At 36.4% G+C, this 24084-nt stretch overlaps 1 protein-coding gene across 3 annotated transcripts in view; it reads right to left on the reverse strand.

Moving 5' to 3' along the window:
• Window positions 1–24084, reverse strand: part of RPS6KA3 (ribosomal protein S6 kinase A3) — a 77935-nt gene that overhangs the window by 38489 nt on the left and 15362 nt on the right. For 2 of the 3 annotated variants that reach the window (XM_034073245.1, XM_034073238.1), the window contains exons 3-4: window positions 2933–3049; window positions 636–717 (exon numbers count right to left, since the gene is read on the reverse strand). In XM_034073245.1, coding sequence (XP_033929136.1) covers window positions 636–717; window positions 2933–3049 — 199 coding nt within the window. Of the gene's footprint in view, window positions 1–635; window positions 718–2932; window positions 3050–15526; window positions 15621–24084 lie in introns of those variants that run through there. The other variant, XM_005151476.4, reaches the window with a different exon arrangement.

Consider the following 24084-nt stretch of genomic DNA (forward strand, 5'->3'; position numbering starts at 1 on the left):
GTTTAAACTTATTTTGTTACTCATACCATTCAAGACTAAAATGACACAAGAAAGAAAACAATTTGAAACTCATTTTTGATCAAGTAACTTAGACAATCAACTTTAGATTTTATCAAATACAGCCTACATACAGAAATTGTGCCAAAAGTTTTGGGAAAATGTACTGGATATTCCTATTTTACAGAAACACTTAAACTCCTGCGCTTGGAACTTTTAGAATAAAACAGATGATATAATGTACTTTTAAATATCATGACCTAAATATAAACTGAGCAAAAGGCATTAACTGTATCCTTGGTGATACACAGCAAATAAAAAAGGAAGGATATTAAGTTTCAAATAACAGCTCAGGAGCAAGTCAGGTGGCAGATGTAACACAACTACCCTATTAAACCACCACCACCTAATGAATTTAGCACGGAAAGGAACCTACTTTCCCTTGTAACTGTCAATACAGTACTGTTGTATTGTAAACCCTGAAGGATTAAGTAAACAAAGCAGTGTATTCTGCTATTTGCTCTTTGATAAAAGAAAGTTCTGAGACACAATCTGTAGAACAGCATGTGTGTAAAGATGAAATTTTTGTATAATGTCCCAGATTATTTTTTGTTGGATTTTTCTCTAACAGTGCTTACCTTTCAAGGTGGCCTTTTTTAACACCTTCATTGCATAAAGCTGTCTAGCATCTGATCCTGAGATTTTTTTGACAAGAAAGACCTGTATTGAAAAGTAAAAAGAATTCTTAAAAGAAAATAAAGGCCAGTCAGATCAATATACTTTGCTGTGAAATTCAAGTAGTATTATTTCAATGAAACTCAACTCGACAGTTTTAGATTCTGCAAAGCCAAACAAAAATTTCCTTGCAATTTTTTCCTACTATTCCTTCATTTCATAATATATAAGGTTCTTTAAAGACAGTCTGCCAAATTAATTTTGGTTTAACTTCATTGATTTCAGCAAGTAAAAGAAAGGATGAATTGAGATTCTCTCAGAAGCTGAAAGAAATTTGAAACACAATTCAGCCATTAAATATTAATGTCTAAATAGTTTTGTCTTACTAAAATTCATAAGATAGCATAGCAAATGTGCTACTAAAATAATTGTCAGATATGAACATAAATGTGTGTATAAAAGTTGATCCAGAAAACTGTATAAATCAATGCATAATAAAGTAATTTAAAAAGCCCCAAACATATAAAATTATAAGAACCAACATCTTGCATCACAAAAACATTTTTTATGACATATTTAGGATGAGTTTTGCATGTACCAATAAAGAGCAACCAGCCCCAAATTAAGTGTGCCTCATTTCTTTCTTCCGTGCAATAGGATTTCTTGAGTGGGATTGTTTTTAATATTGTTAAAGAAAATTAATTCTAGCAGAGACAGTTTTTAGATTTAGAAGTGAAGAATAAAAAAATAAACCTGCCACAGTTTTCTGGTTATTTATGTAAAAGCATAGTGACATGTCGTGGTATATGAAAATGTTAAACAAGTTATATGAAATTAGGTTTATGTCTGGTTTTGTATCTAGTTCTCACGTTAATATCCCTTTGCATTATCAAGAGATTACCAAAACATCATCATGAGACCTTGAAAAGCATGCAGAATTGGTCTTTTTAGACTGAATAGAAAGCAGTGACATCTTCGCAAATTGTTAGAAAAAGGGGTTTATGTGTTTTATATTATTCCTTTTTGCATAACGGTTAAAACAATTGAGGACAAAACTGGCATCTTTTGCAATACTTTGAGTCAGCTAAACAGCTGATTATTTTTTTCTTTTGCACACACCCCCTTACCGCATTGAATTTAGTAATATCAACAGAATAAAAGCAGTTGCTGAAATTATGTATTAGCTTACATTTCCTTTCACCTGAATGATTTATTTTTCTGGACCGGAAGATTTCCAAGTAAGAAACTGGTTATGATTCTGGATGAAATCAAAACAATATAAGAAACCACCTTTGGAATCAGGTTTCTCAGTGAATTGTTACCAGTTCGAGTGCAAAGTTTTACATTTTCTAGACTTATACATTTCCAAGCTGAACTCGAACTGCAATAACACAACTAACAGCAAGTTTCTACTACCAGATCAGAATTGGACTGATTATTCTCATTTTCTCTCACATCCAAAATGGATCTGGCATTATATGCTAGAGCTTACACATCACATTCAGAATTACATTTAAGGCTGAAAACGGATACAAAGGCTCTGTTGTCTTACACTGCATATTGCATTCTGTCTCAGTGATCAATCTTGTCACATGTTCGCTTCAGAGTTGGATTTGGACAAGTAAAAATATGACATACAGCTACTGAGATCTCAGTGTGGACATGTGGACAGTACTCACTACAGGCTAGAAACACCGAGTCTTTAACTGATCTTCAAATAAATATCAAAGTACACTGTGCCCTAACCAAATTACACAGATAATGCCTACCATGAACATGACTAGGGCATATCATGTTTATTTCATTAGCCATTATGTCTAAAATACGATCTTTATAATTCCAAACTGCCACAAAAATAAATTCTGCCAATAGCTTCTGTACTGGTGATGACCTACCATTAGCAAGCTAGCAAACAGGAATACTTATTAAAAAAAACTTTTAACCCTCACCTCCCTCTCAAACATGAGTAGTTATAGAAAAATGACATTTCATTTTAACAGTGAATACCCAATTATTTCATATCAAGCTGATTTTTCTATGGAACTTCAAGATCTACATATTACACAAACTAGAAAAAAATTTACTGCTTTATAAAAAGATCTGACACAAGTACAGTGGTTAGTTAGCACTAATTTAGAAAGCAGCTTTCACTTCCAAGACTGCCTTAACGCAAAATTGTGGTTGTTCTAAATATTTCACTCTTAACATTATTCAATGCTGTATTCCTGAAAATCGGCTCTACAAAAGTTTAGTTACCAACCTTTCCAAAGGATCCTTGTCCTAGTACTTTCAGAAGTTCAAACTGTGAGGGGTCTGCTTTCTCATGTCCTTCCTTTACATGGTGAGTTATTGCAATTTCTTTGATATTTCCTTCTTCCTGACAGAGGAAAAGAATGGAATGAATGATACTAGTGGTGTATCTTCCTAAAACGTTTATAATACCCAGTATGCGGAAAAAAACAGTAACCCTGAATCCAACCAACTACATGCTCCCAAATGTAGATACAAAACACTGAGTAATGCTTTCTGCATAATTAACACACACATACAAAACAATTATATCTGCCACAAAAGGCAATATTAGTTCAGTAACAATGTGGATTAAACTTTTACGGACGCACTAGAATCCAGACATAACAGAGTGGACAATATAAGTTGGCAATGCCAAAGCTTTTGTGCTTAGGCCCATATTGTTTGGTTTATAATCTCCATTCCAGATTCACTACCTGTTAATGGAAACCAATCTTCTTAAGAATTTAGTCCTCTTAAATCGCACATAAAATGCACAAAATGGACCTAGGTTGGCAAAGCCCTCCTTTTTTACACTTGAATGAGCACCACTATGCTGCAGTGATGCCAATGCTCACTTATATATGACAGTGTAAGACTCGAGACATTTCCATGCAATGCAGCACACCCTCCACCCCCACTTCAGCAGCAATAAACTCTTCACCTGCCACTGAGAAAATTCTTGTGATAAAAAGAATCACATTTGCTCTCTTGCTGAAGAGAGACTATTCTATAAAAGCTTCCAGTCTTCAGCATTTCCCCTTCTGTAAGAAACTGGTCACCAAAAAGCTCTACCTCCCAGTGGATCTTCTAGTCTTTTTGTGTTCTGCACTTAAGTCAGCATTGTTTGCACAGAACTTAAAAATCCCCTGAAAAGCAATGCTTCCTGTCATACAAGGAAAGAATTTCAGAACTTATCAGCAACTGTTCAGAAGTAAAACCCTGTATTTTTATCAACGCCATATGAAGAACTATCTAGGTATTACATGCAATCCAACCTAAGGAACACTAAGTTAACTTCAATAATGCAAACATACCAACTTCAACTTTTGTATATTCTCTTTCTAATCCTTCTATGGCAATAGTGGATAAAATAAATATGAGAACACCTTCCCTCATTTAATTTCATTTAATGATGAAGTCTCAGATCTGTTTCACAGAATTAACTAGTTGAGGTTGAAAGGGACCTCTGGAAGTTATCTGGCCTAACCCCACCGCTCAAGCATGGCCACCTAGACCAGGACCTTGTCCAAGCACCTTCTGAGTATCTCCAAGGATGGCAACTCCACAACCTCCCTGGACAACCTGTGCTAGGGCTCAGTCACCTTCACAGTGAAAAAATGTTTCCTGATGTTCAGAGGGAACCTCCTACCTTTCAGTTTGTGCCCACTGTCTCTGGTCCCATCACTAGGCACTGCTGAAAAGAGCCTGGCTCTGTCCTCTTTGTACCCTCCCTTCAGGCTGGTCAATTATGATTTCACCTTTGTGAATCCATACTGACTAAGCCCAGTAAACTTTTAGTCCTTTTGTACATGGAAATGGTTTCCAACATCAGTTGTTCTATCAGCATCCTAGGGACGAAAGTATGCCTGACCCTCCAGTAGCTTCCTGGCACCTCCTCCTCATCTTTTTTAAAGACAGGAGTGATATTTGCCTTCCTTCAGTTCTCAGGCACCTCTCCCAGCCACTGTGATCATTGGAATATAATCAAGAGTGGCCTTGCAGTGACACTTGCCAAGTCCTCAGCATTCATGTGTGCATCCTATTGGGACCAATGGACTCTGATGAGAAAATGAACATGAGGTGGCAGCATGCTCTCACAGCCCAGAAAGCCAATCGTATCCTGGGCTGCATCAAAAGAAGCGTGACCAGCAGGTAGAAGGAGGTGATCCTGCCCCTCTACTCTGCTCTTGTCAAACCTCACTAGCAGTACTGTGTGCAGTTTTGGTGTCTTCAACATAAAAAGGACATGGTACTGTTAGAACAAGTCCAGAGGAGGGCCATGAGGATGATCAGGGGACTGGAGCACCTCCCATATGAAGACAGGCTGAGAAAGTTGGGGCTTTTCAGCCTGGAGAAGAGAAAGCTGCGTGGAGACCTCATAGCAGCCTTCCAGTATCTGAAGGGGGCCTATAAGGATGCTGGAGAGGGACTATTCATTAGGGACTGTAGTGATAGGACAAGGGGTAATGGGTTAAAACTTCAACAGGGGAGGCTTAGATTAGATATAAGGAGGAAGTTCTTTACTGTGTGGGTGGTGAGGTACTGGAATGGGTTGCCCAGGGAGGTTGTGACTGCTCCATCCCTGGCAGTGTTCAAGGCCAGGTTGAACAGAGCCTTGGGTGGCATGGTTTAGTGGGAGGTGTCCCTGCCCATGGCAGGGGGGTTGGAACTAGGTGAACTTAAGGTCCTTTCCAACCCTAACTATTCTATGATTCTACTACTTCTGTATGCTCAGTTTGCTCAAGTATTCTCTAACCTCATCCTTTTCCACCAAGAGTATGTCTTCCTTTCTCCAGACTTTCCCTTTATTTATATGTGCCAAAATGCGCACTCACTGGTTCTGGTGATGAGGCAGCAGAGGCAGCATTCTAAAGATGTGCTTCTGAAGCACTAATTTATATATTTTTCAAGCATCCAGCAAAATCTATGTGCATGAATTATTGCTGAAAATATCCTTTTGTATCTGATCATTTCAGTACCATGTGTACATGCACAGCAACTGTGTGTACACATCAGCATGCTCAAACACATACTTCTCTTAGATCAACATTTCTCTTTCAAAATACTCTTTTTTCAATAGATTCCACCAAAGTTGGAAACAAACTCCATGTTACAAATCCTGAGCATGTATGTGTGCCAGAGTGTGTATATATACGAAAAAATCAGATGTACACTCTGAAAAAATGAACGCATAATCCCAGCGACTTTAAAAATTGAAAGGTGAAAAATCATGTTTTAAAGACACTGTAAAGAATGTAAACATTGTAAAGAACTTGCATTTGTCTCGGGTGTTCTAAATCTAAGATGACCAGTAAGGATAGATGCTAGTTTCCATTGTTAATATAGACAAAATTCTGCATGTGTGTACATGTATGCATGCTGTGTACTTCTCCTAATAAATTCTCCTTTCAGGTGAAAATGCTACTATCATTAACTCAAGGCTGAATACTTACAGAATTTGAAAGAAATACTGATTCATTCTATTTGTCAAGGGAACTATTTGCTGGTGCACGTTTGTATTTTCATCTTTTATATTAGTATATGATCAGCTGCATTACATACTACTTAAACCACCCACTGCAATTTTAAAGAATCCCAGCAGAGGAATAGCACAGTACAACAGATTGCCAAGTATTTTTACTTCAAATACTTTGTTCCATTTCTGCTGAACTGTTTCATGTATTAGCTCTCTATATATCTTGGCAAAGTGAAAAATGTGTGAAACAGAACTTCCTCAAATCTTTCTATTATCTACTCAGACTCAGGGACACAATGATCAGGCAGACGCATCGCTTTAAAAGCATCACAGAATGCAACAAAAACAAGAAATGAAGAAGACAGATATTAACTTGTTTTCTGTGCACAAACATAAATTATTTTTGAGTGCAATGCAATTATTATGCAACTAACTTTCCAGTGGTTATTTTGGGCACCCTCTAAAAAAAAACCCCAAACAAAACAAACCCAAAACCAAACGACCACTTCATATTCTTGATACTAACAGAATATTCCCAGTCGTCACAGTTTCTCAGGGTTCAGATACACTTGTCTTTATAAGGCAGACCTTATACAACTCTTTTAAACAAAATGGAACTCAGATAACTTTAGTAGCTTGTCCATTACATACATCTAGGAGCAAGATTTATTATAATTATCCACAAATTTGCAGTTTCCTTTTTCGACATAATTGCAGAACGTTTGTGATTTTAACCCAAACTATTTCACAAATGCAGTTAAAAATATAAAAGCTAAACCTTTTCTAGAAATGAAAATTTTATGCAGAAGTAATCAACCCTCACTGCACCCACTATCTACATGAATTAAAATACAAGCCTTTCACACTGTAGAAAGCAATCTCTTTCTCAGCCAACTGTACTAATTACGTTAGTTGATAGATGTTGTCTTACAGCAAACTGGAAGAGAAGCCAGCTGTTCAGTTTGGTACTGAATTTGTCTTAAGCTCCACCTCTAATCATTCCCTGATATTTGGAAAAACACCAACATTGCCCCATGTGATGAAGTCAAATTAAATGAGATTGCATATAGGGTGCTAAAAGACTCTGTTCCTCCTCTCCTTTATTCCATTCCTTGACAACTTTCACACCACTATAGACACTCACACCAGCGATCTGGCTGCTGCAGTGGTGTGATCTTCTTTACAGTTACAACACCCTACTGCCTGTATTTTATTTGTTATTCATAAGCTTGTAAAGCTCCCTTCTCTCAAGCCTTATATGGCAGCAGTGTCTAAATAAAAGTGCCAAGACATAAATTTCTTTTTCTAGCCACACAGCTGCCTTACATCCTTCTTCACACTACAAAGTAAAAATGTCACAGAAAGCCACATAAAAAAAAAGAAGAAAAAGAAAAGTAAAACTCAACACCCATGTTTGTCAACTTAAAAGTGGTTGCTACTGGCTTCTGTCATCATGAAGCTAAATATAGAATACAAGGAAACAAACAGAAGGTAACATTCCTGTGAGTTTCCTTAACATTTCCTTAACAGTAAATCAGCTCTTAAATCAACACTGTCCTAGAAAGGAAGTGAAAAACAAGTCTGGGTATGAATTTAAAACATCAGTATTTCAGAATGAAGTTTTTAACAAGGTACACTCACAATATATGTCTATGCACAGGAATTCATACCTACATAGGAAAGAATACTGAATGGACACAGACAAATCAAACCTAGAACAGAAAAGCTTAAAAAAGAAAAGGGGGCGGAGGGATGGGATAGCATGAGCACCAAGTGTGAACCACTTTTCTCTTTAAGAATCAGCTGCAAATTAGAATATAAAACAAACTCGTAGGGAGATTAAAAAAAAAAATTAGGACGCACACCTTCTAGGCAAGCAGTGAAAAACTATTTGAGCATTATTACACTATAAAGAATAACAAAAACCCCTATATTTTAGGTACTTTATGAATACTAAATGCTCATTTTTTCTAGTAATTGAATGCATGTGAATTTCTTTTATGTTTACTTTTTAATTCAAGACAAACTCTGCTGTAACATAAAATACTTGCATTTGCTTCTGAGATCTTATTACAGGAACAACAACTAGATAATGTATTAAAAGGAAACTGGACTTCAAATCCTTAAGGAAGTAGAAGAGCCTCACCAGGTAAGCATTTCTCAGTAGTAAGTAAAAAGCCCAGAAAAGCAAGGGAAAAATGTGAGTTTATCTATATATAGAATCTGATCATTTATCCTTCAGATTTCTGAATTTTCAGGAGGAGATCTGAAAATGATTCTGTGTGTAAAGAAATGGCCCATGCAGAGCTTGATGGCATAGCACTTTGCTTGCTTTACAGAAGTGTGTTTATCTCAGACCATTTTTTTTTAACAGTATGTACTAGGGCAACCTCAAAGCCAGTCTGGGGCTAGTAAGCTGATATATCTCTGGTATATCCTAGTATATTTCTGATATACTCCTATATATCTCTGATATACTAGGAGAATTGCCAGAATTTAAATAGCACCTCAAAAAAACCCATAGAAGTATTCTTACTCTACAAATTTTATATACAGAGGACAGAGAAGCAACCAACCAAAGACTAGAATAATACTAAAAAAAGTTTATGCTATGACGCCGACAAAATAATCCACAAGGAAAAATGTTCAGAATCGTCTAAATAGATTGCACAAGATCATATTTATGTGCTTACTAATATCAGGAAGAGAAAGGCCATCCAGAATAAGGAAAATTAACACATCCAAACACCACAGGGGTCCTGCCACATCTAAAATTCTCAGTTTCAGGTTTTTGAATAAACATAAACAAAGTGTGAACATCACAATGACAAGTGCTTGACAAAGACATTCCAAAACACTGGGACAGAAAGGGGAAATTCAGGAAGAATGTTACCTTACTTTCAAAGATGTGTGGGAATTAGATGTGAATTGACTTAAGCAGAATATCAAAGAGTAAGCTGGTTAAGTCATGTATGGAATGCTTACTTAGGTAAGGTAGCCCTGGAAGACAAATACCTCCTTTTCTGGGTACTCAATGTGAATATGAGTAAAAATACTTTAAACACTTGACTCTTTATGAGAGCAGATATTAGATAACTCTTATTAAAAGAGCAACTAGTTCATCAGCTTCACAATGAGTGACAAAGATCTGAGTATACACTCTTCAATATACTGTATGTGTAAGTTAAAATTACAGTATGTATAGATTATAACAAAGGGGAAAAGAGCAGCTATCTAAAAAATAAAGTTTTACAGCAATAGTAATAATGGAATGTATATTTAAATTGTTCCTATACATGAGTGACATTTAACAGGCATAGTCATGAAGTGACATAGAATTGGAAGGTAAGAAAAAACACAATGAAACATTTATAGCTTAAGATATCCAAAGCATTCAGGTCAAATAGCATGTCGACTCTGAAAGTAAACTAGACCCACCCTGAAAAGAAAGACTGACTACATCATCTCTGCTGTCAGCTTTAATGAAATTAAACTGAAATCAGATAAAACACAAAGTTAACCAAAACCAAGATATCCAAAGGTAAAATCTCTAACAGAGATACACATGCACACCATGCCAGGAAGGTTTTGTTTGATAACAGTGTGGGGTTAAAAAAAAAAAATAAAATTTGTGCTCAACTATGCACAGAATAACAACTGGCAGCTTATTTTCAATAATATGAAAAGTAAATTTGTATGTGCAGTATCTGCTATTAGTGCCTATAGATTAAGGCTTTCTGGAAGAACATTCTATTTATTTTTAACATGCTAAAACACTTCAAAAGGATTGGCATTACATTTTTGATTACACTAATGCCTGCTGTTGTGGAAAATTGATGTTCTTATTTGATGACAGAATAAGGGTGTAAAATAATATAAATAAAATAAATGGCTTCATCATAACCACATTTCACCAGGAAGCTTTAACAATTTCAGAAACATGAGAAAATTCTCTTTCTAGAAAAGTTCGCATATGGATTTAGAAAGCCCCAGAAGTTCTTATGTGAAATATGTCATAAATGACTGTATCCTATCTTGAAACCTTTGCCTCAGGAAGGGGATATAAAAGATAACACACAACATCCATATTCTGTTAACAAAAGGGACAGAAGTGACTGCAAAACAACTTACATGGGTCACTTTGCCACAACATAAAATACTACCTAAATGTAGGTGAAAATCTCCTGGAAGTGATGAAATAACTAACATAAAAAAGGAATAAGAATACTATCCTCCACATTCATTTTAAATAAACCCTCTTAATTATACAGCACGATTTCTGGACAAGAAAATACCATAGTATGCTTGCTTTTGGAATCGAGAAACAGCTTGTTGCCTCTCAGTGGGGATTTCAAATAAACCGCATTCTTCTTTTATGAGGCATAGATAACTAGAACAGACATGGCTATACATAAATTCATCAAAACTCATGGACAGAAATGTGACATTTCCCACAAATCGTTAGGCTGGTCCTGTGCTCCAAAAAGTCCTTCCTGGACAGCAAACACGGTTGACATGCTGACCATAAACTGTAAGAACTGATTTTAGTGTGAGGTGTCCCTGCCCATGGCAGGCTGATTAGAACCCCCCTGGATCTTAAGGTTCTTTGCAACCCTAACTATTCTATGATTTAAGACTTTGACTTAAGGTAAACGTTAAGACAAACAGATTAACAAATTTTAACCTCATGGATAATTAAAATCTGTTCTAATATCTTAGCCAGGTTAAGTAACTACTGAAGGAATTAATTTTATTACTGATATTCCTGGTTCCAACATTATCCAGGTTTCACCTTCATCCATTAATTCTGTTCTGCTCTTAACAGAGTTAAGAAGGTACAATCGGGACCATCTTCTACATATAGTTACTTACAGACATAAGTTATGACTTCATTTGCCCCTTATGATAAGAGTTTGTTCAGGTTTTTCAGTGTAAAGTAACCTTCCAGCTCCTATTCTTATGAGGTCTTCTCAGAATAGTTTTTTTATTTTTAATACTTGATTTTTAATGTTATTTTAGAAGCCCCTAAGCCCCTGCTAGACAAAGCATTAATGGACTGACAGAGCAATAGCCCCATACTACTATCCACAATCTTCCTGCCTCGACCTCCAGTGACTGCAGTTGCCAAGGAACTGACCATGAGTGGTCAGTCATACTGCTAGTCCTTTCAGAGTTGCTGCCCTGACCAAGTAAAGTCACTTCCCCATACTGTCCAGGATCCTTTGTTCCTAATATACAGTTCAGCATTTAACTGTGCCCGTATTAGTATTTTTAATACTCCTTGTGGAAGGACACAATTAATACATAAAAATATGTTGGTGGAATCCCACTAGAAACTCTTCCAGGAACTGTTTCATGACAATTTTCTGTTAAAGTAAGATTTTTAAACTGGATTAAAATCTGGTTTATATATTTATTTTGATTAGTGATAATTTAAATATGAGAAACAGCCACAAGCACTACTAAGAAAGTTCACAGTTCTGGAATTTCAACTTCTATACAGTCAGGAACCAGAAAGAGAGAGAGGGATAAAAAACCAAATCTTTCTGCTAGTTTTAATCACAACAACTAAATCAGATCTATACTGCCAGTACTGGTGAATACCCCCTTACACATTAGCCATTTTTCAAGATAAGATGACAGCCCTAAAATAAATTTCAGTACTGAGTTACTGAAATAAATATACAGATATTCCAACAGTATTAAAGTGCAAACATTTTCTTCTAATACAGGTAATAGTCACTTTTATCAGTGTACAACTTCAATTAATCAATTTTAATTTTACTGACAAACTCACTGTGGTATCAGTTTATGCTACTGACACACAATTTTCAAACAAGAAAATCCAATTAATAAAGATCTAATCGCAATCCTATTTTCCACATGAAAGTTAAAAGCAGTATTTTTGCTGCTGCTCATCAATTTTCGTTTGTTAATATTAGGGACATCACTACCTAAATTTTTCCACTTTCATTATGGAAGTAGCAGCTTTGTTTTCACCCCTCTCAATATCTTTCAGGAACATTTTGCTTCCTCTAGACAAATGTTTGTTCTTGAGACACACGTACAAGATAAGGCTGAAACTAGAAAAATGGATTCCCAGGCAAGTTACTTAACACTGCTCCAACCACAGCTGCAGGTTTCCTTTTACTACTTTGTTAGCCTTCATTGTACTGATCAGGGCTCTGCTAGACGCTGCAAAATATTTGCAAATATTAGGCAAAGTATTTTTCAGTCACAGGCAGAATAATGTTGATTCCTGTAATCAAACAGAAAAGATTTTTGAAAAACTGACTATGATATTAAACTTTGGTGCTGAAGTTACATAAAGCAGTTACGTCCTGTAAAAACAGTAACCTTATTGGATATCAAATGATTTTAAAAGGATGACTCAATGTTGGCACAGTTCCCCAGCTCATATACATAATTTCCTTTTCCTCCCCTCCCTTGAGTCAGGAAGTCTCTTAGATACATTTTTACTTTCCCAGCTTGTTATGAGTATAGGATGAATTTTCAGTATTACCTGAAGAAATAAAACCCCTATGAGCTATGCTTTTTAAAGTAAAAAAGAGCTACCAAAATGAAAACTTATTACTTTTACCTTTTGTATTAGGGCTTAAAGAAATCTTTATTAAGGTAAAAATGGGAATTAAAAACGTGAAGAGTGCACCAGTGTAGGTACTTTTAAAAATCTCGGACATTCTACACGTATTCATACGTTCTGTACTCATTATACTCCTACCTTTAAATTCAAACTGTCTTTAAAAAAAAAAAATTCTATGTCCAACAAACATTTCACAACCTCCCATTACTTCAGTAAGCAATGTTAGTGAGCTAAACCACAGAATGAAAAAGTCCCACAACATTCCCCATATCTTTGACTAATATTCAATTTGAGTCACTTAACAGAACTAATGATTACTTAAATGCTCATACACAAACAATTGTTCTATAATGCTGATTAAAAATGCTGCTTTTGAGGTAGCAATTATTCTAATACAACAAAAAGCAAACACTGCCACGCATAAAATTAAGTCAAGCTGATTTAAGGATATTCTGTTTATGCTGTCTGTTTTATACTAGTACCAAAGAAAAACAAGACTACAGCAGAAGTAAGCTGTAATTAATATGGACATTTGAAGTCCGAAATACAGGCTCCCATAATTTATGTCTTTGTAAATTTTTCCATCTTTTTAAAAGAAGCACTTTCAACTGACATCAAATTACTTGTTGCAGACAGAATCTATTGTTTCACCTGACAGAAAACAAGATTTCCTAAAACATTTTTAAATATTTAGTTTCAGGGTTTCTTTTTTATTCTTAAATTATTAAGTCTCTAAGAGAAAAATAATGCATGGAGATAATAAAGAAAAATCACTGTATTTATGTATTTGTTCCTGACTTTCTAGACTTTCTACTCTTTCCCATTCCTGTCTTTCTACTACAACAGTTTTAAGATCTAGAAGGACATCCATGTCCACATTTATTCCAGGTAGCCAAATCACATAATGAAAACTGCAGACCTGGTTACCACGACCAAACTCCTCCCATTCATTTCGTGTTACAGATGAAGAAAGAGAGTAGTTTGAAGAGCAAGTCCTGTCCCAGAGCAACAACTCAAAGGATAGATAAGGCCTTTTGGATAAACACAGCTGGCCAAACTTGAGGATAATTCTGAAGATACTTTCCCTCCTCAGAATGAAAACACAAAGACCCAGCTGTAAGTAGGACTCTATAAAGAACTGTGAGCAGCAGGCTGTTTAGCAGGTAAAGTTGAGGAATTTCTGTTACCATGTAAAACCTCAGTGTTGGTCACCAAAAGCAGATCTGTATCAGAGCTCTCTCTTGATGAAACACAACAGAATTATCTTATGAACTAAACTGCATGTCAGCATTGGAAAAAAATACTCATTGGGTGGAACTTTCATTTCCCAGTAACTTCAATATAAGTTTTGTTCCTACCTTGTAAGCACTAAAATTTCAGAGCATTGCAGTTAAAAAAAAAAAAAAATCACATGTTTTCTAAGGAATCCATGAACATAATCAACACTTATCTATAAAAGCTACAATTCCTGTTTGAGACAATAGCCTAAATATACTCTAACTTTTATATGGGTGAAACCCCTTAGTTCAGTCTGCACTATGTAGCATTTTAAAATCAACAGAATGTTAATATAGTCAAGCTGCCATAGGTAGATAAAACAATCTCTCTTTTATTTGTTTTTTTCAATCAGAAAATTCTAAGATATTCCTTTCATGTTGCCTGTGGAAAATAACTCTAATTCAGGACTATGAATTGATAAATATTTATTTTACAAGGTTTACATTAAAAACCCCTGTATATAATGCACACTACATTCTATTGTTTTACATACATGTCCTATTTCAGTGTTTCAGTTATGGCAAGCAAAGTAAATTTCATTTTCTAACACATTGCAAAGTTTAAACCAGTGCATAGGCTAGTAGGTGTTAAATTACTATACCTTTTCTTTATAAAGTAGCCGACCTGCTTCACTAAAGATGTTAAGACAATACAACTGAAGGGGGTTTTGGAAGTTAGGTTTGTATTATTTTATTTTTTTTAATTCCCCTTACTGTAAAGTACTTGCAGACTTACAAGCGGGTAAACATGAAAAGTGACTTAAGTTTTAACAATCAAATGCTTTATCATATTGCATGTTTACACATATTGTTGAACAGTTCATAAACAGTGCTCAGGATAACATGTTTCTCCAACAGAGTTTTTTCTCAACTTCTGAAAACCCTTTTATGTTTAAATTTATGCTCAACAACAAGACAAATTATACAAATTAAATGTCTGCCATGACTAAATTATTATTTAAAAGCTGAAATAACAAATAACATTAGCAAGCAAGGGTGTCACTATTCCTAGCATCATCTTCAGAAATAAATTTAAAATATTAAAAAGCTTGAGTTATTTTAACTGTCACTTCACACACAACCGTATTTCACTTTAAAGCACATGAAAAATGTAACTATTAAAATAACAACTAAGTATTACTTTTAAAATTTTAAACATTTTTAATGACACTAAACTCACTGAGAAAACTTAATATACAGCTAAGATCATATATTTCTGGAGGAAAAAATAAAGTAAGTTTTGTAGTATTTACATACAGGTAAGCATTTTCCAATCAGGCTAAATTATCAACAGGTACCCCAAAACTAAGTACAAAACATGAGCACAATAGAAGCCTTTTTTTTAAGAAAAGGCAAAAGTATCTGTATTCAAACAGTACTGATCCAAAGCAGCAAAAGACTACAACTGACTTGAAATTAGAAGCTTAATTAAAATAAAATTTCCCCTTTTCCCCCTTATTCTTTTAAATAAGAAACTAAGCTCACCCGAACAGAACGAGCACGTAGAGCCAGAAACTTAAACATGACTAAGAAACCATGTTTAGATGTTTAGATTTTCTGACTGAGCGATCATAAGTCTAACAGGGAAGACCAACCCTGGCGTTTTTGCTGTGACCAGCTGTTCCGGCAATTAGAAAATTTCCTGTCAGGCAAGTCAGACACAGTTGGGGGGTGGGGAGAGAGAAGGGAAATAAAAAAAAATAAAAAAAAAGAAGAAAGAAAACAGATTGGCTCTTCCCCCTGCCTGTGGTAAATTTAAAGTGGGCAGCAGTGGCCCTCATGTTGCTGATGCTGTAACACAGGAAACTTAAAGCAGATTGACTGATAGCAAAGTGCTGCTGCAGATCGTAAGATATTCTTGGTTCCCAGAAAAGAACAAAACCCATCAACATTTATTTCAGAAATCATGCTACTGTGCAACATCTCACTAGTTAAGCAGAATAACAACTATTTTAAGTCCTAAATGTGATAATGGTATTTTTATTAATTTTTATTTCACAAAATAACAGATATCACAATTTTTTAGACTTCAATGCAGAGAATGCAGTATGTGTATGCTTAATGACTTTCTATTTACTAGTGTTGTTGGAGAACCAACTGACCCCATTTCATAGCCCTTTGAAATACTGCACATAGAAAATTCTATACAGATGTTAGAGGGCTCAGGCCAAGACAGACTGTAGAAATTATATGAATTGGATCATCCAGTTTGAATATCTGACTTTGATACCAATATTACAGTGCTTGTACAGAGCAAAAAATGTCTTAAAGTAATAAATATACATAAGCTTTCATTCAATGTTCAAAAACAAAAACAAACCAACTTCAAATGTTTATAAGAATGAGAATTCAGTCTCATTACTTCAAACAGCTAGAGATAAAGTTTACCCGATCTCTCTTTAGATTTAGTACAGAGGATCTTTTTCTGAACATTGACAGTGTCTCCAGCTTTTTTGATATTTACTAAAACCACTGATTTACACAGTGCATGCTCCATCAGAATATGGAGCAAGTTTTCTCTTCAAGGAATAAATAAAGGCAATTAACAATATTTAGTCTAAGATATGTACAAGTACTCAGTCATAAACAGATCCAGGTGATTCCATTTAGTAACTCTACCAAAGGGAAAGTGTGGCAAAACACACTACTTCTTCCTGCACAATAAGCTAAAAGAGATAACCCTCCAAACTACCTTCTTTGATAGGATTCCAACAAATACCTGGAATACTGTAGGTGCTTTTAGATTTTAATTCCTCTTCAGAAGACAAAGCCAGTAATTTATATATTTTAAGTAACAGAACATGTTGCTTCTATCTCTGCTACATCCTGGCTGCCTACAGTATCAGTTTCTAACTTTGCTTTTAAAACCTGGATTACATGTGACTTTAGAAGCTGGATTACATGTCTCTCCAGTGCAAGCAAAGACCCAGGGAATTACAGACCAGTCAGTCTCACCTCTGTGCCTGGCAAAATCTTGGAGCAGATTCTCCTGGAAGGCATGCTAAGGCACATGAAAAACAAGGTGCTTGGTGACAACCAGCATGGCTTCACTAAGGAAGGGGATATCCTGCCTGACCAACTTAGTGGCCTTCTACAATGAGGCTACGGAATTGATGAACAGGGGTAGAGCAATGAATGTCATCTACCTGGACTTGCGCAAAGCATTCGACACTGTCCCACACAACATCCTTGTCTCTAAATTGGAGAGACGTAAATTTAAGAGGTGGACCACTTGGTGGATAAAGAACTGGTTAGATGTCTGCACACAAAGAGCTGTGGTCAGTGGCTCAATGTCCAGCTGCAGACCAATAACGAGAGGTGTCCCTCAGGGATCAGGCTTGTTTAACATCTTTCTCAGCAACATGGACAGTGGAATTGAGTGCACCCTCAGCAAGTTTGCTGATGACACCAAGCTGTGTGGTTGAAGTGACACACTAGAGGGAAGGAATGCCATCCAGAGGGACCTTGACATGCTTGTGAGGTGGGCTGATGCCAACCTCATGAAGTTTAACCATGACAAGTGCAAGGTCCTACTCCTGGGTCGGCGCAATCCCAGGCACAGCTGCAGGTTGGGCAGAGATTCAGAGCAGCCCTGCGGAGAAGGACTTGGGGGTGCTGGTCAATGAGAAAATGAACATGAAGCTGCCTCAGTGTGTGCTCACAGCCCAGAAAGCCAACCATATCCTGGCCTGCATCAAAAGGAGCGTGACCAGCAGGTAGAAGGAGGTGATCCTGCCCCTCTACTCTGCTCTCGTCAGCCCTCACTTGGAGTACTGTGTGCAGTTCTGGTGTCTTCAACATAAAAAGGACATGGAGCTGTTAGAACAAGTCCAGAGGAGGGCCATGAGGATTATCAGGGGACTGGAGCACCTCCCATATGAAGACAGGCTGAGAAAGTTGGGGCTGTTCAGCCTGGAGAAGAGAAGGCTGCGTGGAGACCTCATAGCAGCCTTCCAGTATCTGAAGGGGGCCTATAAGGATGCTGGAGAGAGACTCTTCATTAGGGACTGTAGTGATAGGACAAGGGGTAATGGGTTAAAGCTTCAACAGCAGAGGTTTAGATTGGATATAAGGAGGAAGTTCTTTACTGTGCGGGTGGTGAGGTACTGGAATGGGTTGCCCAGGGAGGTTGTGACTGCTCCATCCCTGGCAGTGTTCAAGGCCAGGTTGAACAGAGCCTTGGGTGGCATGGTTTAGTGGGAGGTGTCCCTGCCCATGGCAGGGGGGGTTGGAACTAGGTGAGCTTAAGGTCCTTTCCAACTCTAACTACTCTATGATTCTATAAATGCAAACAAGAAACAAACCTCCAAATACATCCCTCTGAAATATCTGAAGAATTGCAGTTTAACAGTAATATATTTGTTTACACTTTGAAGACTTTACCCAAATTTAAATAAATAAATGCTAGACCATTCAAGCTCTCTAGCTTACCTTGTCAACAGCATGTATGAGTGCACTAAAACCAGAGTGAGCAGCAATCTCCAAGTCACTAAATTAAACTCTGTGGTAGCAAGGACAGCTAAAAGCAGAAATACAGGCTAAATGGTTAGACCTACACTAACTACAATGTTGTTTAAAGATGAAAAGATGCTGTGGGTAAATAACCATTTTCTTCCCCTTTTGCTGTAAGGTTATATGATTGTATTCTGCTGCAGATAAGCTCTATCTGCTAAGGGTGACAGGAATAAAGCATTGCAACTGCAACATTCATACAGTTACTGACTACTGTTCTCCAAAACCTTTTATGTGACCTCCTAGGAAAATACAAAGCACAGTGCTCAGGGGTCACTGGGGTTACTTCACAACAATACATCTCCTATGACTAGCATGGGTCTGCAGCAGGTGGAAGAAATTTCTTGTGTTCTGGGAGAATAGAGGCTGCATGGTTCCCAAAGAGCACTACCAGCCAATCAGAAACATTAAGATATATGCTACATAATTCATTTTGAGAATCTCTGAGAAGAGAGCTTGCCCTTTTAAATATTCCTTCGTATGAGGAAGAGACAGGTTAGAGGGCAGCAGTCCCCAACAGGGAAATTTGTAATAACAAGGACAAACTGCTCCAGCAAATTGCTCCCCTTACCTTGGTCTTTGAAAAGGATTTGTATTATACATGTTTATCACACATCACAACTGTCTCCATAACAAAAGGAATTTGCTATGCCTGCCAGTGACAGTTCTCAGTTGCAGAACTTCACTTGCACAATGCACTTCCCCTCTAGTACAAAAATACATATATCAATGCTCTGAAGATACGAAAATTAAGAGAAAGTGTCATCAGACTTGCTGTGCAGACATTCAAAGAGAATGGGGCTTACAGCCTCCACAGTAAGAACTGAAAGATGTTGGAGGAACTCTCAAGGCAGTATGTGGGAATCCATAGGTTTTATTGAATAAACTGTGCACGCCACAGCGGGTTGCACACTTCTACACATACTCAAAAAAAGTTGAAGCATTTCATCTGAGTCCATAATCTTTCAATACGCTCAGACCAAGAGGTGTAATAATGCAAATTAAACCTGTTTGCTGTGAGGCAAGCAAGGCTCTATAGTATGGATTGCTTTCAATATTCTCGAAAACACAAAAAATGGAGTACACAGAAGGACTGAAAAGCACTCATTTGATGAAGTTCAACCGCTGAGGAAGAGGGCTACTTTTTTGAGTTTTCTGAAGCTGCATAATATACTTCTCTTCATAATAAATGTTTGCATAGCCAAAGCAGCAATACTCTATTAATGAGGGGGTGTGGCAGCTTCCATCTGTTAGTTTACAGGCTTTTCAGGGCTCCCATCTGTTTTCTCTTCATGTAACAAGAAAGCAGCTTGACTTCGAATGCTTCTTATACTCTCAAATTACTCAATTTTCTGACCAAGATCCAGGAAGAACACTGCACCTAAGACATTAAGTACAAAATAAGCCACCCAAAATCCATTAGAAGACATCAGTAAAAAGAGTTTTGCTATAACCCTTCCTAAACACCTGATCACATCCTGGGGGGAAAATAAATAAATAAATGTTTCAGAGGTTGCTTTTTTTATATGGGTTTGGTATCTAACAGATAATTTATCAGACTAAAAGCTTTGCACTGGTCACAATGACTCTGTAACTTCTTATGAGAGGACCACTAAGTCTGTTCTACACAGGTAAGATGCACACACTTCACCGAGTTTCTAGGAAAATTCATTCACAGCACAGTGCTTTGGAAGCCAATGAACTTCCAATTTCATTATGTTAGAGGGGAAAAAAGGTATACTACCTTTAACAAAGGAAAATCCAGGCACTGAGAAGGGAATAAGTGGATTCAAGTTCTAGAGATGTAAATGAGAAACTTACTTGTTCAATAATCAAGTTATTTGAATGTAAAATACAATTAAATACACGCATATATATATTTAAGTATATTTAGTGAGATACATTAGAAGGAATACAAGAATTATGGACCTTCAAATCTGAGTTTAGTATTTGTAACCCAGATTGTTTCCTTTACTCCACTACACAGTGGACACCGACTTATCACACGGCCAGGAAATTGCCTAGCTTTAACAGAAACTACAACTTACTACACAACAAGGAACATGGTGGTATATCGAATTACGTAGTATTTTGGTTTCAAACAATCACATTGCTATGACTTTAAAGAAAGTCTTCTCAGTCTTATTTGCATATAAACAGACACTAATTACACATTCAAGAATATGTAAGCAATGTGAAAGAATAACTTAGCTGTATACATCATCTTTCAGTAAAACTGCAAAAAACGATAAATCATCACCGTTTTACTTCCGATAAGCTCTACAAGTAGCTGTCTCAGCTAAAATTAAGGATCAGTCTGTAAAAAATGTGAAAACCCAAACAGTCTCTGGATACTTGTAAACCCAAACATTTCTGTAATACTAAAGAAATTCTAGCTATGCTCTACCACAGGAGCCAAGAATTTAAATCCAAAAACTGACAGAAATATGCAAACAGAAAATCGAAATGCATATAAATGTATATAAAGGTTATACCAGCAAAAGGAAAGCATATCAAAACAATCATCAGAAATGTTGATTGTCATGTTAATATGCATGATTATTCCTGTAACTGAGCACTCAAACAGCAATATCCAACAGGAGTTTGGAGCAGTCCTGAAACAGTGCTTCAACCTGCCAAAATGCAAACAAAGTTTTTGAAACTAAGAGTTCACACTAGTACAATGATATTAAAATTGAGATGAAACTGAAAATGAGTCTCTCAAATTTTAAAATATTTGTCAGTTTAATATCTCTTTTTCTGAATTACTTCATTTTAACATTCTTACCTGTTGTTTTCATGGATGCTGACAAAACAAATGAGATTACCCCATATTATTCTGACTTTAGTATTATTGCCTAAGTAATGGGATGATGTTCTCCCTGTCCTTGACACCTCTGTGCACAATCCCCAGGCTGACCAGTGTTTTAGAGATTCGTGATAAATTGTACAGTATACATGCATAATATAATATAGAATATCAACATTACTACTGACTGATCAAGTTCAGTGCTTCAACAAAAAGACTATATTGCCCAAATGCTTCAAATTGTTTTCTAATGTATCTTAAAGACTTTTCCAAGATCACACTTATAAGCTCTTCTGTTAAAACACTGATTGGCAGGGCAAAGGTCATAATTTTAATCTCTCCTGACTGCAAACAGTCACTTTATTTAAATTCTACTAGAGAAAAAGAAATGCAATAATATATTTTTAACTACTAACTTTTCTTTGCAAGCATTTCTTCCACTACACCTTCTGCCTAGCCTCTGACTACAGTCTTGGGTGATCTTACATAATTTTAGTAAGAGAATGACACCTACCAAGATTTAGTTTTTCATCATCCATAGCATATTTTAATATACTGCTTTTTGCCTTAGTTCTATTTAATACCATGTATGCTTTAATTCTGCTTATTTAAAAGTCGGGTTTTGTTTAAAGTTTTACCAAAGCACACAAGAAGTGTGATAATATTACCCATTTACATCCATTGGAGAAAGGGTTTACTTTTTCATCCCAATTGTTTGAGCGTGAAATACTCCTGCCTGTACTAAAAAAAGTAATCTTCAGTCTTGCAGGTTACCAAAAAGAAATATGCCCAAGTTTTTTCTGCAATTGACAAAGTATTACTGAAAAAAACCTTTCACAAACTCCTGGAGCCTAGTATTTTTGTTCAATAATTATGCTTAAGCTAGTAGAGTGCAATGGTAGTACATCTGATGTAGTAAGCATCTTAACAGGTAAACTGAATCCAGATAACAGAGTGCAACAAAAACACAGTACACACTGTATGCTCTTCACATATATACAAAATGGGAAGTTACTTGCTGGACTAGCTGTAGTTTCTGGTTAGCTTTATGTAGCAGTAAAGCATGCACTGTGATTGTGAGAGCTTAAAGCCATTTTCTCAGTTGATTTACTCAATCTCTATGGACACAGAGATATAGAAAGCAATGGTAGCACAAGACTAAGAAAGGTAGCAAAGGCTTTAAATAGCTTCCTCTGTTTCAGTAATGTTCACTTAAACTTTCACATTAGATCTACCTTCAGCCAGCTGTTTACTTCTTATTACATTTATTTCATGCTGTACTCAGATAATTTATGAGATACATAAAGTCATTAAAAAAAAACACAGAAGTCAGATATAACCAGTATAGTCATTGTAATAAAACAAGAATACTGAATGATACCTTTTTTTAAGAGCAACAAAACTTTGAAACATACAGGATCTTGGATGCATCAGAAAGGGGTACATACCATAATAGCTCTAACTTAATAAAAACTACTGAATTTGAAACAAAGGTATACAATTCAGACTCTCCTGTCAATTAACTTTACTTTTGACCAAAAGACAGGGATGTAATAAAATGAAATATATATTTTGATGCAGAGAATATTAGAGAGAGTTCCTGTGTAGACAAGACTATGTCAGGCTTCAATATTTATTTCAAATTTCTTAACTGATTTGCCTTATCCATATATACAATACTACAGAAGGATGTAGTATTTCAAGTTTTCACCTTTTTCTACCTCCACAGAACAATGGCAACTCTCTACCTTACACTTGCATACCTTACATGCCTACCAAAATATTTTGTCTTCTTACCCAACATGATACCACATGCTAGGCATGTTCACTCTACTGTCCTCAGTTACAGCTGAGAAATTTCCAAAATCAGTGACCACGTAGTGCTCTAAGTCCACTTAAGTGTGAAGTCAAACAGAAGAACTTAAGTGAGTTTCAGTGGTAATTCAAAATTTGTCTCTATCTTGCACCAAAACAGATATAAAGCACTGAAAGAATATTACATTCCAGCTGAAGTTCATGCAGATAAGGAGGAAGTTCTTTACTGTAAGTGTGGTGAGGCATTGGAATGGGTTGCCCAGGGAAGCTGTGAATGCTCCGTCCCTGGCAGTGTTCAAGGCTGGGTTGGACAGAGCCTTGGGTAGCATGGTTTAGTGTGAGGCACCCCTGCCCATGGCAGGGGGGTTGGAACTAGATGATCTTAAGGTCCTTTCCAACCCTAACTATTCTATGATTCTATGAACTAGTATTTTATTAGGCAACAGACATCAAAGGCAAGCTTTCAGCTGTAACTGGCTGAGCAGCCATAGTAGCTTGGTTTAAAAAAAAAAAATCACTATTAGCAACCTTTTACTCAGTACAACCTAGAAATAAATGCAAAGTAAGTTCCATTTCTAAAATACTGGTCTAAGGCATTAAGAAGCTAAAACAATCTTAACTGAGTAGAAGAAAATAAGGTGAAGGGAAGTTCATAACAGGGAAATCACTCACCAGTTACTGTCACAGGCAAAACAGTCTCAACTTGGGGAAAGATTCATTTAATTTATTGCCAATTAAAAATAGAATATGATAGTGAGAAACAACAACAAAACTAAACCCACCGTTCTCTCCACCATCCCATTCTCCTCAGGCACCCTCCCCTTCTCCTCAGGCTGAACGTTACTCCTTCATACGCTAGTCTTCTACCTCCTCCCCCCCAGCATTACAGATAGGCTGGGGAATGGGA

This window comes from Melopsittacus undulatus, chromosome 2, assembly GCF_012275295.1.
Source record: "Melopsittacus undulatus isolate bMelUnd1 chromosome 2, bMelUnd1.mat.Z, whole genome shotgun sequence".
In the NCBI taxonomy this organism is placed as follows: domain Eukaryota; kingdom Metazoa; phylum Chordata; class Aves; order Psittaciformes; family Psittaculidae; genus Melopsittacus; species Melopsittacus undulatus.